We start from the raw sequence: 16769 nt of genomic DNA, 5'->3' as shown, positions 1-16769 counted from the left end.
TATATACACTGTTACATTATTGCTTTCGTCAAAATTGTTGTTTGTAACCTGTCTCACAAAGGTGATTGTTTGAATAAAGGTTAATTAAAATAAAATCAAAATAAATACAAACAGGCATGCAAATGTCTCCACAGTCAGCAAAACCTTAGGTGGGTTAATGGTATCATATTATAGGGTTTATTGGCAGAAATTGGATATAGTAACCATAAGAATGTTTTTATAAGTATATAATACTTACAACAACATACTTCTTGGTTGCGTCACCCTGTTAAAATAATCAACTAACTAATTTTTTCAAGTTTTTCAGGAAATACAAAACACATCTCACACTTGACATAGGCTATTATCTTAAAGGGGTGAAATCACATGATCTGATCAACAGAGGATGTAGACGGTTTTACCATAGGTGGCCGGCGTCATGAGGAGATGATTTAGGCAAAAAAAAAAACTTTTGAAAATTTTGACAAAAAATGACTTAGACTGATTATTTTAACAGTGTGACGAAAGGCGACCGTAGTTCCTTGTTGAACTTGGGAAAGGGAACAGTGAATAAAGAAGTTCTCCATTTGTTTAAAACCTGCTGCCTCACCATTATATGTTGCAAGTTCTTAAATAGTGGACCTTTTAGGAATGAATAATACTATTTTGAAAACATTTTTTATGATGGCACACCAACTTATATAAGAAGCAATCTTATGGCAAGAAAATAGTTTGATATTTAATTTGCACATGGTAGTGCAGCAATGATATCACTAACACAACAAATACAATACATAATCAGTGGATGTACAGGTATTTAGCATGGGTCAGATACAGTGTGATCAGTCATTAATCCTTCATGTTTTTGCTCTCCTTTACCGTCTCATGGTGGCAGATCAGTGACATGGACGTCTCCGTGTCGTCCCTCGCAGCTGACGTCTTGGTTTGGCGTTCTTTCCCAAGTGCATCCACAGCCTGACGCTGCTCTTCTTTCTCCTCAGCAAAGCTCTTTGGTTGATTTGGTTGCACTCTTGCTGTCAGTGTTTAAACGGTTCTCATATTACGTCTGTTCTTTACTTTTGTTTTAAATACAGGGCTGTGATGTAGCACTTTTGCACCCTGGATTATTGGTTTGTAAGTAATCCAAAGAGTTCTCCTATCCCTGCTTTAAGAGTCTCTTTATGTTGCAAAACAATAGTTTTTTCTTGTGCTGAAAGGGTAAAATCAAAGTGTACCATATTGTCAGATGTATGCTATTAAATGAGGGAATTCATTTCACCATATTATTACAAACCACACTCTTGACCCCGAGCTCTGCTCAGGTACTGATCCCATCAGACGCAGGGTTGGAAGTCCAGATTTCTATCTGAGACAAAATAGCACACACAAATGTGTGGATTTCTGTCTCTTAAATGACAAAGGATGAATACTAAACCGCACTAAGGAGGAAGAAAAGTGATGCAGAGAGAAGAACACAAAGAGAAAGACTGAAGATGCAGTGGGAATTGAGCATAAATGGGCCTGAAAACGATTCTAACGGCATTGTTAGAGCACGCTATTGTGGCGGACCGTACCACTGAGGAGAAATAAAACACATCATGTATAAACAAGAAGACTGAAGGAGCTCTTCAACGTGAGAGTTAATTAAGACTTTTTTTATGGAGCCTTAATTGCAGCAATTTCTGAGGTCAGACAAGTCAAATTTATCTGCAGAGTGCTTTCAACTCACATCTTCACAAGTTAAGTGCTTCCCACAGACAAAACAAAAGACACACAACAAAATAAACAACAATCTCAAGCTGAGAAGCAGGACAGCCATAATGGGAGAGAGGGCACGAGTCCATATGAAAATAGAATATGCAGCGGTGACATTAAATAGCATTAATGAGCCAAATGTGTACATTGGTGGTGTTGTGTGTGCTTTTGTGGTTGTGCGGCTGGTTGAGGGTGAACACAAAGCAGTCGTAATGATAATCATCACCATTACCGTTGCCATCACCATCGCAGGCATGGCATTTCAAGAGCACCATTATCATCATTATTAGAGCTAATATTACTGATGATGAGGCGTTCGTGGCCTCTCGTTGGCCCTAACTAAGGTATCGTCATGGAAACAGATGACAGGAAAGAGCACAGCTTTATTGCGTTACTCCGTAAAGCTATTCTGACCAAATGGGGCTTGAATGCTGAGCGAAACGGGGGGGTGGGGGGGTCAAGAGCTGAAACAAAGGAAGACAGAAAAGTGACATAAGGTGGGAAAACGCAGTGGAGACACACATCCACTGGTACAGAGTGATCAGCACAGAGGAATACTCTCTGATGGCTGGAGACAATGACAACAATTCACCAACACAGATGCACTTATTCAATGGGAAATCACCAGTGATTTGTGTGGAACAGTAATTGACAGTAAACACGAGAACTGCCGTTTAAGAGTAATTACAACAGGAAATAAAAATAGCAGCTTCATGCTTCAAAAATAATGTACTTTCCAGTCTTTTCCAAACAATTTGCGGATAAACAAAATGTTTTTATCTGCCATGCAGGATGCAGGAAATGGCATGATGCCCTCCCAGCTCTGTGTGCTCAACCAGATTCCATCACATGCAGGTTTAAACCTGGAGCTTCCTGGTGAGAAAGATCACGTGTGTCACATTTTGTGTCACTTTCTAGATCAGGGGTTCTCAAAGTTTTGATACCTGAGGGCCAATTTAGGAACCCAACATTGGAATGAGGGCCGCCAAAGGAAAAAAATAGGAAAAATTATTTTTATTTTTTAAAATTAATTTTAATGACCAGATTGCAGTTCTACAGTTTACACTTATTGGCCTGTATCCAGTTATGTCCAATAAACATTTAACAAGCTGAGTAGCTCCTGGATTAAAACTATCAACTGTAATTCATTGCGGGCCGCATTTTGAGAACCAATGTTCTAGATGTCTGCCAAACAAAATGTAGATGGTAGAATTAAGTAAGCTACTTTTTGTTGTTGTTGGAGACTTGTCCTCAAAACAAGAACACATTTACAGTAAGTGACACAAAGAAAGTCTTACAGGTATTTTTCTTTTGCTAATAATGGAGCTGACATTTTGTTTAAATGTCTTTAAAACTGCACAACCTCAGTCTTAAAGCAAAGATATTCATTATCTTTGCTTTGTCTGCTTTTGCCATCACTCGCATTTTCACATTTTAAGAGACTTACAAATACATGCATCCTTAGAAATAAACTGTGAAGTTTTCAGAAGTCTTTTGTCTTTTTTTGTTTAATAACTCCAACATAAACATAACTTGCAATGTTGACCATATATAACAAACTGGCAGTACCACATTCTGCAAGGCATTTCTGGTAAGAAGTTATCTAACATTTACATCAGCCAACCATACACAATTATTTTTATTGATTTTTTTAAAATCTTTTTTTTTTTTAAACAGTGATATGTTATCTGAGGATCATTCTATTGTTTCCTAATACTCCATGTGTCTAGATGTTTTTTTCCCCACAATATCTGTATTTACAGGAAAGTCCCAGTTGCTTTCTTTCTCAAGTGTTTCAGGGTAGGATAACAGTGTAAAGGTAGGGTAAGGAAATACAAGCTCTCTGGTATAAAAACAACATATAACGAGTCAACTTTACAGCTTTTCTCAGCCTGTTTAGGACAAATCAGTCACACCAAAACATCTAAACACTGTAGGGTCAGTTCAACAATGGTGGTGTATGCATAACGATGCTCACGGGGGGAGAAATGCCTCACCCACACTTTTGGATGTATTTGGGTTACATGCTCTCCCACTTGTCCTTTATACGTACCATCATCCAATTGCGTCAAATCACATTCCTCACTTGAGTCTTTCCGTCACTGTCCCCTTGCTCTTGCTCCTGCTCCTGCTCCTGCTCCTCTATAGACTTGTCTGCCTGGAGGGGGTTGGAGTCTGCGCTGCCGTGCTGATCGTCCCGACTGTGCTCTGAGGGAGAACACGGTCGACACTCGGAACACAACATTCTGTCTCTGCCCAAATAGCTCTTACTCTGTCCTCGGTCCTGGCTGTTGAAGTATTTGCGGATGATGTGTTTAGGCAGACCCAGCTGAGCCGACAGGGTATGAACGGCCTCCTCGTCCGGGTTCAGGCCTACGTCCTGGATGAAGCTCTGCAGGATTCCGAGGGCTTCGCAGGACACTCTTAACCCCTCGCCTTGCACCTCTTCCCAACCTTCAGCCTCATTATTTTCCGCCTCTGAACTCACCCTTGCACCATCTTGGCTCGCGTTCTTCTCACTGGGCCACTTCACGGACTGCGCCTCCTTAACCTCGCTCTCTTCGTCGTCTCTGGTGTTCTCACTTATGCTTTCCTGACACACATTTCCATCCCTCACCTGCTCCTTGCTGTCCATGGCCTCATTCATCACTCCTCCAGGACAACCCCAGTCCCCTCCTCTCAAACTTCCCCCCTCTTCACGTGCTCCCTCAGCCCAGTCCTGGCTGTCCCCCCTCTCACCACTTCCACTGCCCCTGCTCTGTAAACACACTCTCAGGTTCCCCCAGGTGAGCCCAGCCTCGGACTCGGCTGGTGGTTCAACACATGGTTGCCTTGGAGATAGGTGTGGCCCTGCCTCAGGCTGCAGGGGCTGATGGGGTTGAAGGTGGTGTGGCAGAGAGGATTTGTGTTGGTACTGAGGAGAGGAAAAGAAATGAAGACAATTAGGATAGAAAAGGTACATTTGCTGTAATTAACCCTTTAACACTGAGTGTATCGCCGTGACACGTTTGCGCAAGCACATTTTGCATCACCATAGCCTGTGCTATCGTAAAAAAAAAACGGTTTCTGTAATGTGAGAAGTCGCACGTCGAAGCCAGAGAATCAGCGTCTTTGTCACCAGAGAGGAGAGAGTGGGAAAAACACCTGCTAAAAGTGTTTTATAGTGGTTCAAAATTAACATTTAACACACAGAATCTGCAGAGTTTTGTCCTGTAATTTTTTTTTAATTTTTTTAATTAACACACTATTTCAACATGCAGAAAGTTGTCAAAAATTACCAGATATAAAAAATCACTGGGAAATGGTCAAAATCACTTACTCTGTACTTTGATGGTTAAAATAAGCAGGACATTTTGAAGCTTAGCTGTGAAAGGGTTAAATACAGTTATTATTGTCTTGTGAAGTAATTTTAAAAACGCTTTAAATATAGGGAACATATTTGGTACTTTTATTTATTTTTTTAATTGACCATTGCCAAAAATGTATTTAAAATGCTTAAAAGTATGCCATTGCTTAAAGAAATGTCCTGTTTTCATCTTTTATGGTTTTTAATTTAATCCCATCTAAAAGATTTTAGATACTGCAAAAAATGTAGTTACATAAATACTATTATAGTGTTCTGCTCAGTTTCATTGTTTTCATTCATTCACAGTCTGCAAATGGTCATATTGCCTTTGTTTTTTGTAATGGCCGTGTTTCTCATGAGGCGGTGTGTCCTTCATTTGACCTTAATTTTAAGGCAGCTTCATGTCCACTTCTTACTGAGCACAAATTAATTTGCAGTCGATATAAGTTGGGCAGTAAGACAACAAACAATAAATCTGATCTGGTTTGGAAAATAAATCAAATGCAGTGTAGGGCTGTGGGCTCACAGAACTGATCACAGTCTGTTCATATCATGGTATTAATGCACGGGTATTCCATATAAAACCAAAAGTTGAAGTGGGCCAGTACTTCTTAATTTAACCTTTAGAGAAGCGATTCCTTATTATGGCCTCAGGGTGTTCATTTCCCAGAATGACATTCACCCATTCTCGTGAGAGTCTAGTATTTGTTGACACAGCATTTGAAGTTTAAATCAACTTGTGTAACCTAAGTCCAGTTTTTAGTTATTTTAACACGGACTAAATAGTTAAATAAATAGATGTGAACATCTTCTTGTATCTTTGTATCTTTACTGAAATGTTTCAGTAATACCTGCAGACACACACGTCTCATATGGATATGGGGAGTACTGGCACTTATTTTTTTTTCTCCAATTGCTGTCTCCCTGTTTTCACAAACAGCATGCAGCTATTGTTGCATGTTAGCTGTGCATCACATGCTATAATCAAGCTATCAATCAATGCAATAGCTATGGAAACGAAAAAAAAAATAAGTATTCATCACGCGTCATCGCTTAAATGCATGGTAATTATAATTTTTTCCTGGCGTCTCCAGCGATCATAACTGTACTGTGTTAGGTCAGCTTAAGCACTCATGACATGGAGTCATTTATCTAGTTTTCTTTTCTGATTGTTTACAGCTTTTGTTGTAGCTTGAACGTAAAAGACTATCTTGTGCATGTCTCACCAGTGTACTGTCATTGCCGAGCAGCGTGAGCCTGTCCGTGCAGTTCTGCTGCGCCGCCGCGCTGCCGCTCTCCTGCTCGTAGATGAAGTCTCGCTCGGTCTGGGACAGGCTGAGGAATCGGCGGATCATGCACAGGTTCTCCCACAGGGTCCGGTTGTCTGGAGCGGGATCCTCCTTCCAGCGCAGCAGCTCGCAGAGCCAGCCCTGGAGGAGGCAAAACACTCAGGATCACCACACTCACCGGATAACCCACTGTGTAGGACAGGGACAGAATGTTCTGTCCTTCAACCAGAGGTCAAGATGCTTTGTCGGTGCACATTTTGTATTCCATGAGGAAAGCTGAACAAAGACCCTGCTGATGCTCCTGTGGAATAAATCAATCCGACCTGAACTCTGGAGTAAGATAAGTTAAAGGTGCATAATGTAATACATCTAAAGCAACTGGCCATAAAATCCTCCTAATATGTCACAGAGACTCAGGAATAATGTTCATATAACAAACTGAACTCACCAACAACAACAGCACAGCCAAAATATTTGCATTAAAAAAAATCTTTTGCAGACTGCAAATCATGTTTTGACATGTGGCGCCACCTACCGCCGTCTACCAATCATTGCAGTCAGTAGAGTCTCAGCTGCCGAGCAACCACGGGTTGCCAGTTACGTCAGAAAACGAAACCTAAAAACCTCGGTATTTTGATTTTGAATGTAGTAACCGTTTTTGGCCACATTCTTACATATGGCGCCTTTAAGTTTGCCTTTGTGTGATCACATTATCACATTTTCTTATACAAACTGTATTGTTTTGATGCCATAATTTGCCTTAACACACTATGCATTGTATCAATTTTTGAATCAAGAATCGGAATTGGAATCGAATCGAATCGTGAGCCACCCAAAGATTCATATCCCTAATAAACAGTTTTGATTTTAACACCAGTAGCATACACAAATTCTTCTGTTGATGTTGTTTATTTGTTCAAAATAGGCAGATAGTACTAACCCTCTTGTCTATTCCTTGTTTGCTACAGTGAAAGCAGCTGTAAGATAATGTCAAAATGTGTTTTTTTCCCACTGGAACTGGAATTCTTTATGAATCAGGAGGGAGGGAGCAGCATATTAAGAAATATGTTTGCAACAAACACACACACACATATACACATGGGCGTGCACGGACGCACATGAGCATAAGCGTGCACATCTGGCTGTGGCCCAACTCTAGCACACAATGCCATCCAGATGCACAGTGCAGATAGAAGAGAGAGCGATTCACCACGGCTCTGCCTGCCAAACAACCGGGTCGTACAGAGAGATACATGTAGAGAGACAGAAAATCACAACCCAGAGAAAGAAAAGGTTAAAAAAATGGAGGCCAATGAAGGATGAAAAAAAAAGAACCTCAGGGCGTTTGGACCACCTGTCTATGCTGGCATGACCGCTGAATGACCTCTAAACATCATGTGGATTAGAAACAAGAGAGCGATCATGCTACACGGCCAAAGAAAGAAAGAAAAGAAAGAAAGAAAAGGAAAGAAATGTAAATTGGAGACATGAACGAGGGGAAGAGAAAATGAGACATCTAAAATCCGCCCATTCCATGAAGGAAAATTATCTCCAAAACAAAGGCAATAACAAGCTTATGAAGCAGCCATAAAAATGAGAACAATAAACAGTCAAATCATACTTGTGTGTATGTGCATGAATGCATTTGTGTGCCTGTGCTTTTGTGCGATTGCATGTACTCGCACATGTACAGTATGTCTATGTGCACAAACAAGCGTGTGTGTGTGTGTGTGTGTGTGTGGCTATTAAAGCAATAATTTAGGACACAATAGCAGTGTGATGCACTGATAGTGCTCTGCAGAGTACAGCTGCTGGTTGATTATCTGGGCTTGCCTCCACACACTATAGCCATCCTTACTTTAAGTGCAGATATGGACTCATTGCGGACGCTAATTTTGAGCAATCAAGCTGCGTAATGATTAGGAACAAAATATATATATGTGCGTGTGTGTGTTTATTACCGGACAATCAAACACTCAGATTCACAGTGCAGCAGTACCTGACTCTTGGAGACGGCCACCTTTGCAAACAGGGCCTGAGACACCTTGGCTCTCTTCATCTCGTGCTGGATCTCCCCGTAGATCGAGGAGCTGACGTTGAGATCACAAGGGTCTGTCCTCAAGCCTCTGTCTGCTGCAACCGGGGACAGTCTCGCCTAAGAAAAGAGACAGGAAAGATTGGGTTTAAATACAATCTACATTAAATCATAAGACTGTTTATAAATCTTCCAGTTTGAAAAAGTGGAGCCTCAAATGTAGAACACAGGAATCAAGTAACCTCCAGGGGGCGCTGACTCAAAATGAACTACATTTGAATCTAAGTCTATGGGGAAATTAGCCCTTTTCTCTCTTGATTTATAATGTCAGTTAACATTTTTCTGAGGAGTAAATGGTCTCAAGCGCTACTTTAAGGTCTTCTCCTATAGAATATAATGACAATGTTGTCAAATATATTTCCACTTAAACGGAAATAGACGATAAAGCACAGCACATATGATTGACAGGTAGGAGACATGGCGTCAATCAAATTGTACATTGTACTTAGCAGATGGTCTACGTTTCTTTTATGCAACACTAAAGATGTCAGTATTTGGCCATAATAATAATAAAATATTATTTAGCAACAGTTCTTCAGGACGAACGCATTGTTAAAGCCTGTTGCCTGACCTGTGTGGATCTTGGCGGTGTATTGCTGCAGCTGGGGGTAAATCCAGTCAGGCTCCTCTCTTTCTCCTCCTGGTAAACGTGTTCCCTCTCCACCTCGGGGAGTTGCAGGAAGTTGTACATGGCCCGCAGGTTCACCAGCAGCGACTGGGAGGCATGTTTCGGGTCCTCCTCCTTACGCAGGATCTCCGACAGCAGGCCCTATCAAAGACAGGCATACAAATCAACACCTATACAGTACATGCACAACATTAGCATATACACATGTATGTATAAAGAATGAGAAATGCAGGCTGTAAACTGGATTCAGGCAAATCATAGTATTTTCCATGTCTTAAAAACACTAGATTTTAGGTGCATCTTGACATTTTTAACACACAACTCATGAAGACAATGTTTCCCCATCATCTTTATGTAAAGATCGATGAATCAAAGTTCTTTTATAGCTGAATGTATTTCTCTCTGCTCATCTTAAGAGCTAGCATTAATCTGGGTGTGTTTCCGTCTACGCAGGAAAGGCTTTAAATTTATAAAGCTTCCTTCCTGTAAGGAAATCAGATTGCATGGAGCATCTCTGAATATAATATGCAAACCCTGCCTTCCAAGCAGATGCAGGCAAGCTTTATGTGAATTGTCAAATGACAAATGGTCCTCTTACATCTAAATGGCACCTTGGCATCATGCCCAACTTGTACGCTTGGCACCTTGGATTTGGCAACAAGGAAACATGGGGGTGGATAATAACTGATGACCATAATAATAATAACAATGGGCTTAGCCCATCCTTTGAGCTCCATTTCTGTGGGTGTGGTGGTGAATGGTCGATGATGGACACAGATAATGAAGCATTTTAGTGTTCTGATGGTGGAGCGAGATAAAGGATACGAAACGAGAGAACCAAAAGGCAGAGGGAGGGAGAGATTAGGGCGGAAAAAAGAAAAGAAAAAGATGTACTGGCAATAAAGAAAAGGGTAGATTTTAAATGAACACAGCGGCTGCCAGAGTGAAAGGTGGTGAAGATGGAGGGATAGTGAGATGGAGGAAGAGGTGGAGAAGGAGACAGAATTTCTCCAGGGGGTTGTGATTATTTGGCCCAGCAGCTGCTTCATCGCTGGCACCAGCTTTGGTGCGGCAGAGAGCTGGCAGACACACACACACGCACACGCACACGCACACACGCACGCACACACACACACACACACACACACACACACACACACACACACACACACACACACACACACACACACACACACACACACACACACACACACACACACACACACAAGCATGGCAGTAGGGGAACACTGCGGCAAAGGCCATGCCACTGTGCCAACCACCACACACATATAATCAGAGAGCACATTCATGAACTGCTGCAACACAACGAAACACTTCCAATAGATAGATCATAATCAGAGGACAATTTCTGTGAAGGTTCTCGGTCATCCGGGTCATTGTGTCGTCTGATTCGGTACCTTGTACCTGGACTTTTCCAACAGTCAGTCAGAACTGGAAGAAGCTTCAATGAGTCTACTTGCCTATATCTACATATCTATACTACCGTTCAAAAGTTTGGGGTCACTTAGAAATGTCCTTATTTTTGAAGGAAAAGCACTTTCTTTTTTTCAATGAATATAACATTGAATGAAATAGAAATGCACTCTATACATTGTTAATGTGGTAAATGACTATTCTAGCTGCAAATGTCTGGTTTTTAATGGAATATTTACATAGGTGTATAGGCCCATTTCCAGCAACCATCTCTCTAGTGTTCTAATGGTACATTGTGTTTGCTAATCGTTTTAGAATGCTATTGGATGATTAGAAAACCCTTGAAAACCCTTGTGCAATGATGTTAGCACAGCTGAAAACAGTTTTGCTGGTTCTTTGACAAATCTTTTGATGAATAAAAGCGTGCCGTTTTAAGAGAATACATAGGTGAAACCTTTGAACGGTAGTGTATATATCTACATCTACTCGGGCTGTGTACAGTGGGAGTGACGGTAGCTCAGTGGTAGATGTTTTCAGGTCTTTCAACTTGAAAGTTGAATGGGTATGAAAGGGTGAATGTTAAAACTGTAGCGTAAAGCAGCTTTGAGTGGTCATCAATATGAGAAACGCGCTACATATATACAGACCATTTTACTCTTGAAAAACAGAAAACAATAACCACATACATACCTGGGTCCTATTAAAAGCAACCCGGGCAAAAACGGCTTGTGAGATGCCTGCTCTCTTCAGCTCCTCCCTCACACACTGGTAGATGTCGTTCTGTATGTCGCACTGACCCACAGCGGAGGCTGCCGACGCCTGGCTTTGAGGCTCGGCTGCAGAACCTCCAGAGCCCGGGAAGCTCTGCGCCTGCTGAGGAGCATGGGAATCGGAGGCCTTGAAGAGGACCTTGGCAGGAGCTCTCATCACGGGAAGGTGGTTGAGATACTGCTGCGGTGACGACGAGAGACCTTGGCCTGCGAGCATGCGGCTGACGGCATACTGCTGGTGGAGAAACTGGGCCATGACCAGCTGCTGGTTGACCATTTCGGGGCTGAGAGGCTGAGTTAAGACCCCCGGCGGCCGTAGAACACAGGGTGAGCCAGCACACAAGTTGCCGACTTCTCCTTGAGGGAAAAGATGGCTTGAGCTCTGCGCAGGTGGGCTACCTGTGATTGGCTGTTGGGCGAGGGTGATATTTGCAGACGGCTCAAGACAACTGTCGGGCTCTGATGATGAGAGAAAAGGGAATAGAGAAGGATCATTTTCACAGCAGCCATTTTGAAATGTTCTGATAGGAAAAAGCACAGTGAACCACCCTGACAAAGAAAGCTAAAGAAGCTAAATGGAACTCAGCGATCATTAATATGGTTATTTGCACCTGCGATTTCCCTACTGTGACTTGCCAAAATGGCTGCCACCCAAAGACTCAGTTATTAACCCAATAAATAATAACAGGACAATTATACTATACCAGTCCAAGACAAAATGTTATTATGTCTGCTGTAAATTAAGTTAGCAGCAAAACACAACCAGAAGCATCTTTTATGCATGTTATGTATTTGATTTTATTATCTTGTTTATTCAGGTAGAATCAGGTTACGATACGGACATGGCATCACAGACCCTCGATTTGCAGGCTCACCTTCGAAGCACATGTTCTTCTTGAAGTGTCTGTACCACTGACCAAATTCTTGACACTTGGCGGCTGAGGCATTTGCATAGGAGGCACAGTTGATAATAGATGATATCATGCTCTGTAAAAGAGGGAGAAAGGCAGGAGAAATTCATTACGTTTTTTTTTTTTTTTTTTTTTTCTTTTCGGGAGCCGCTGCCTCGGCGTCTCAGCTGTTCACACATCTGATATTAATGATCTCAGATCTGCGTTATTAAAAAAAGACCCCCAGGTAAATAGGATAATAAAGACAGATGAGTGTGTCAAGAGTGTGTGTGAGCTGTTTGTGTGTCTGCGCACTAATGCATAGTGTGTGTACGCATTTATACGGGTTCGTTTTGGCGTCATCAAAACACTAGAGGTCATCAGAGACTATGCCTCACTGCCCTCTTTCTCTCACACACACACACCCAAACCCTAACCTAAACCCAGGTTTTAACCCCTCAAAAGCCACAAAGTTATACATTATTTGGGTCCTCACAAAGCTACACAAACTCCAAGAACACACACTTTCCCCCAAAGACCGTCCTGTGCAATCTTTACATCTGATTACACCTATCATCTTCTCATATTTATTTTAATTTGCTTCTAGCAAACAAGAGGGAGTAAAGAGAGAGAGGCGGCGGAGGAGAGAAGGAAGGGGGAGGAGGAGAGGAGGCCTGACTCCAGATCTTAACCCTGCAAAGAAGGGAAGAATATAAAGACTGTGATAGGGGATAAGCACTTCCTCCTTATCATGCTGTCGATGTCCTCAGCACCCGCAGGCTAAATAACAGAGAGACAATGTTGATTATTCATATTATTCACAAAGAGGCCTTCCCCAAATTCTGCAACACTCATGTCTGATTTTTCGTAAATAAATGCACAAGTGCCGAAGAAGATCAAGTTTGGATGTTACCGCTGAAAGGCTGCAGGAAAAAAGATGAACGCCAGCGTAGGCAACGGAGCGACAGAGAGTGGGAGAGTGAGACAGGAGGTGAGCAGCAGACAGATTGGATAAGACAGAGTGGGTTTTTAAGAGATAACCATGTCTCTTTATCTGACCCTTCCTCCCTCACTCTGCCCCCACACCTTATCTACATATCTCCACATCTGGACTTTGTTGTCTTATCAATTGGACCACACACTTCAGATCTACTCCTCGTCTTTTTCTCCTCTCTGCACAGTGTATATGCTCCTGTGCTGTGTGTGTGTGTGTGTGTGCGGGTGGGTGTGTGTTTGTGTGTGTGTGTGTGTGTGTGTGTGTGTGTGTGTGTGTCTCATACCTGGGACAGTGGACACTTCTGAGCCAGTGAGCTCTGGTTCATTTCCTTAAGGAGCTCCTTCAGGGCGTTTCTCACTGTGGTGTGAGTCCACTGCTCGGGTGGCAGGTCTTCCAGTTTGGGGCAGCTACACAAAAAGCAAAGTCTAAATTATTTTTTGCATGTTCCATAACTTTAATAAAAATAAATAATAATTTACATTTTTGTGTGAACAATGTTTAGAAAATAACCAAAGTTTCCAACGCTGTGTTTCAATGTCTGGCCTGCAGGAGGAAGACGTGCGCGTAGTTTTTTGTTTTTGTTTTAAAGATTCATATATTAATTATAAATGAATGAAGGCTTATTTCCATTCACGGCCCCCGCTGTTGTGTGCTTCATGATTCACTGTCACACCATCATTAATTCACCTGTGGGACTGGTTCTTCCTCGACTAAAAATCTAACAGTGAAGGTATATCACACTAACTCTTAACCACAGATATGGCACAGCTACTGTATAAGAAAACTCTTTTTTATACGCTGAAGAGAAAATCATTTTTATCATCTTGCAACATTAGAATGCTCATCAATATTCATTCCAACAAACATAAAAAGTCAATCATAAAATGTAATTCAATAACATTAATATGCTGTATTAAAAAAGATGAAGACGAGGGCGATGGTGAATAGTTGTATCGCTCTTTGCTGGAGTGATAAAATCAATGTTGTCTGTGGTTTGATTTGGTCCATGCCCTTTGGTTATTTAATTAATTCACTGATTCATTGATTCGCTCAAATTAGGAATGATGGGGTTGCTGGAATATTTCCCCCCAGCAGCAGCAGCAGCAGCAACAGCAGCAGCTTTCAAAGGCTAATAAACGCTAAACTGTCCAAACACAGACATACAGGAGAAATGTCTCGCTCCTACCTTTGCAGCTGAATTTTAAGGGTGACGACATGGTGAATGTCCTGCAGCATGTCAGCCACTGTGGCATCAGGAGCGTCTGTCACAAAAGACAGAGGTACAGGGTTCCACCTGCCGACCTGGATCAGACCTGGACACACACAGAGTGGAAACTTGTTAATGATCCGTGTCCCTGTCTTTCTTTTTGCATGTGTTGTTCACACGTGTACCTTCAGCCTGTGCCGCAGAGCTGTGAGAGTAGCCCAGAGCCACCAGGGCCATTTCGATGAGCTGGTTAAACAGCAGATCTTTCTTGATCAACACGAACTCTGCATGTCCGTCTTTCTTGTCTCCCTCCGACTGGTTTTCGCTGTTCTCCACCACGCAGAACACTGGCAGCAGACTCCCTGACGTAATGGAGACAAATGATATTCATACAGCACAACATACATGCAAGAATCCACTTCATGACATTATTTTTAAAACTTCAGGTACTTAAAGCTGTAGTGTGTAACTTTTAGTGATTTTTTTTGTTGTTGTTGATCTAATTCTGCTTTGTGAACAGACATGATGTGACATTATTTATATGCAGTGTCCTTCATCTGTAGATGGCAACAGGGAGCAGTTGTGTATATACACTGACAGGAAGCTTTAATCCTGTCAAACTGCTGAACAACTAGGGTTTTATAGCATTAGAAAACACTTCTAACTGCAAACTGTTTGCAGCTGTCTCGCTTTACTAGCGCAATGTCGCCGCTGCCTCCATCTGTCTGGACGTAAAACCATTTCATCGTTATATAAACTAATTTGACAACGGTTTGAATCTGACTAATCCAAATCCAAAAACTATTGGGCCCTGAACCTTTCACCACATCCGTCCATTTTACCTTTGCTGTGCCAGCTCCTGGCCTGTTTCTGGGCCAGGCAAGGGTTCACGGCCACAGGACTGTCCCCCTCCTGCTGCCTCTCCTGGGCCGAAGGTCCTGCTTCATTTTGTTCCGGTCGAGCCAGCTTGGCAGGAGTTGGCCTGGGGACTACAACTGGATCACTGCCCTTACGTTTCTTGGCTCCGTTACACAGGGAGTCCATCTGTGGCCTCACACTGATACAGAGACACAGTTGCTTCAATATCAAATATGCCAGGTATCCGATAGAAAGCCCTTTTAGTATCTACTGTATCTTCACGGTGGTCAACAGTCACTCTGTGGTGACTTTTTATTTAAATCTAAGATGTGAAGTAAACCTTGGGGTTTGTATTAAAGGCGCCATATGTAAGAATGCGGCCAAAAACGGTTACTACATTCAAATTCAAAATACCGAGGTCTTTTAGGTTTCGTTTTCTGACGTAACTGGCAACCCGTGGTCGCTCGGCAGCTGAGACTCTACTGACTGCAATGATTGGTAGACGGTGGTAGGTGGCGCCACATGCCAAAACATGATTTGCAGTTTGCAAAAAAAAAATTTAATGCAAATATTTTGTCTGTACTGTTGTTGTTGTTGGTGAGTTCAGTTTGTTATATGAACATTATTCCTGAGTCTCTGTGACATATTAGGAGGATTTTATGGTCAGTTGCTTTAGATTTATTACATAATGCACCTTTAAGTTGCATAGTTTATAGGAATGGACGCAGTCAAAGTGGAATCTGTATCTGTATGATAAGACAAGCCTGTATTACACAGCCTTTTACTTCAAATTTGCCCCGATTTGAGAAGCATTCTTATTGAATTAATGTTTTCCTAAGGACAGAATTCAATGTGTTAAATGGGTTCTTAATTTCTAGACAGTAGCCTGAATATACAGCCTTACTGAACATAATGAAACATCTGGATAGCTGCTGGGTCACAGAGATCTATCTACAGTCATTCATATGTCTGTGTCTAACAAAAAAAAAATAGAAAACACATTTTTTTGACCTGCAAGTAAACACACACACACTCTGATGTGACGGTTATCCGGAGCTGAATTAGTTGATGACCTTCCCACAGATGCAGCGATAAGGATATTAACCCTCTGAGTCCAGTAAAAGTCCAGTCAGTGTCACGGCACAGTTTCTCATAATAAAGCTGCTGTCATCTCCAGGCGCGCGCGCGCGCTGCTTCTTAAAAGTGACAGTGATTCAGTTCATCCTCAGCCACGCGCTGATCGTCCCGCGTCCGATTCCGACGCCGAAGTTTGATCGAAGCGACACCAAGGAGCATCCTCGCGCTGCCATCACACATCAACAGCCGTCAGATAACAAAACCATATCCACATGTTACGCGCGCTTCCACTGAGAGCACAATGAGGAACAGACCTGTTTGTCTCCACGCTTGAATCCTAATAGTGCGTCCTTTTTTCACCCCTCACTTCAGTGATTGTCTGTTTAACATAATCAACATAATGTCGTGTTTACTGTCCCGGCAGCAGTTAGTTCCCTGTCGTTC

At 42.1% G+C, this 16769-nt stretch overlaps 1 protein-coding gene across 1 annotated transcript; it reads right to left on the bottom strand.

The window, feature by feature from the left end:
• Positions 1 to 3802: 3802 nt before the first annotated feature.
• satb1a (SATB homeobox 1a) lies at positions 3803 to 15467 on the bottom strand (the record flags this gene model as incomplete). The annotated part of the gene is made up of 10 exons (XM_083899530.1): positions 15233 to 15467; positions 14576 to 14752; positions 14370 to 14496; positions 13467 to 13590; positions 12172 to 12283; positions 11217 to 11755; positions 9036 to 9233; positions 8369 to 8524; positions 6307 to 6510; positions 3803 to 4648 (listed from the first exon to the last, which is right to left on the bottom strand). The coding sequence occupies exons 1-10, from the start codon at positions 15432 to 15434 to the stop codon at positions 3803 to 3805; spliced, it is 2685 nt and encodes an 894-aa protein (XP_083755656.1). The 5' UTR covers positions 15435 to 15467.
• Positions 15468 to 16769: the final 1302 nt, after the last annotated feature.

Source organism: Microchirus variegatus (genome assembly GCF_963457635.1).
Source record: "Microchirus variegatus genome assembly, chromosome: 13".
In the NCBI taxonomy this organism is placed as follows: Eukaryota; Metazoa; Chordata; class Actinopteri; order Pleuronectiformes; family Soleidae; genus Microchirus; species Microchirus variegatus.
Note: the sequence above shows the minus strand (reverse complement) of the source record. Positions and strands in the feature narration are given on the sequence as shown.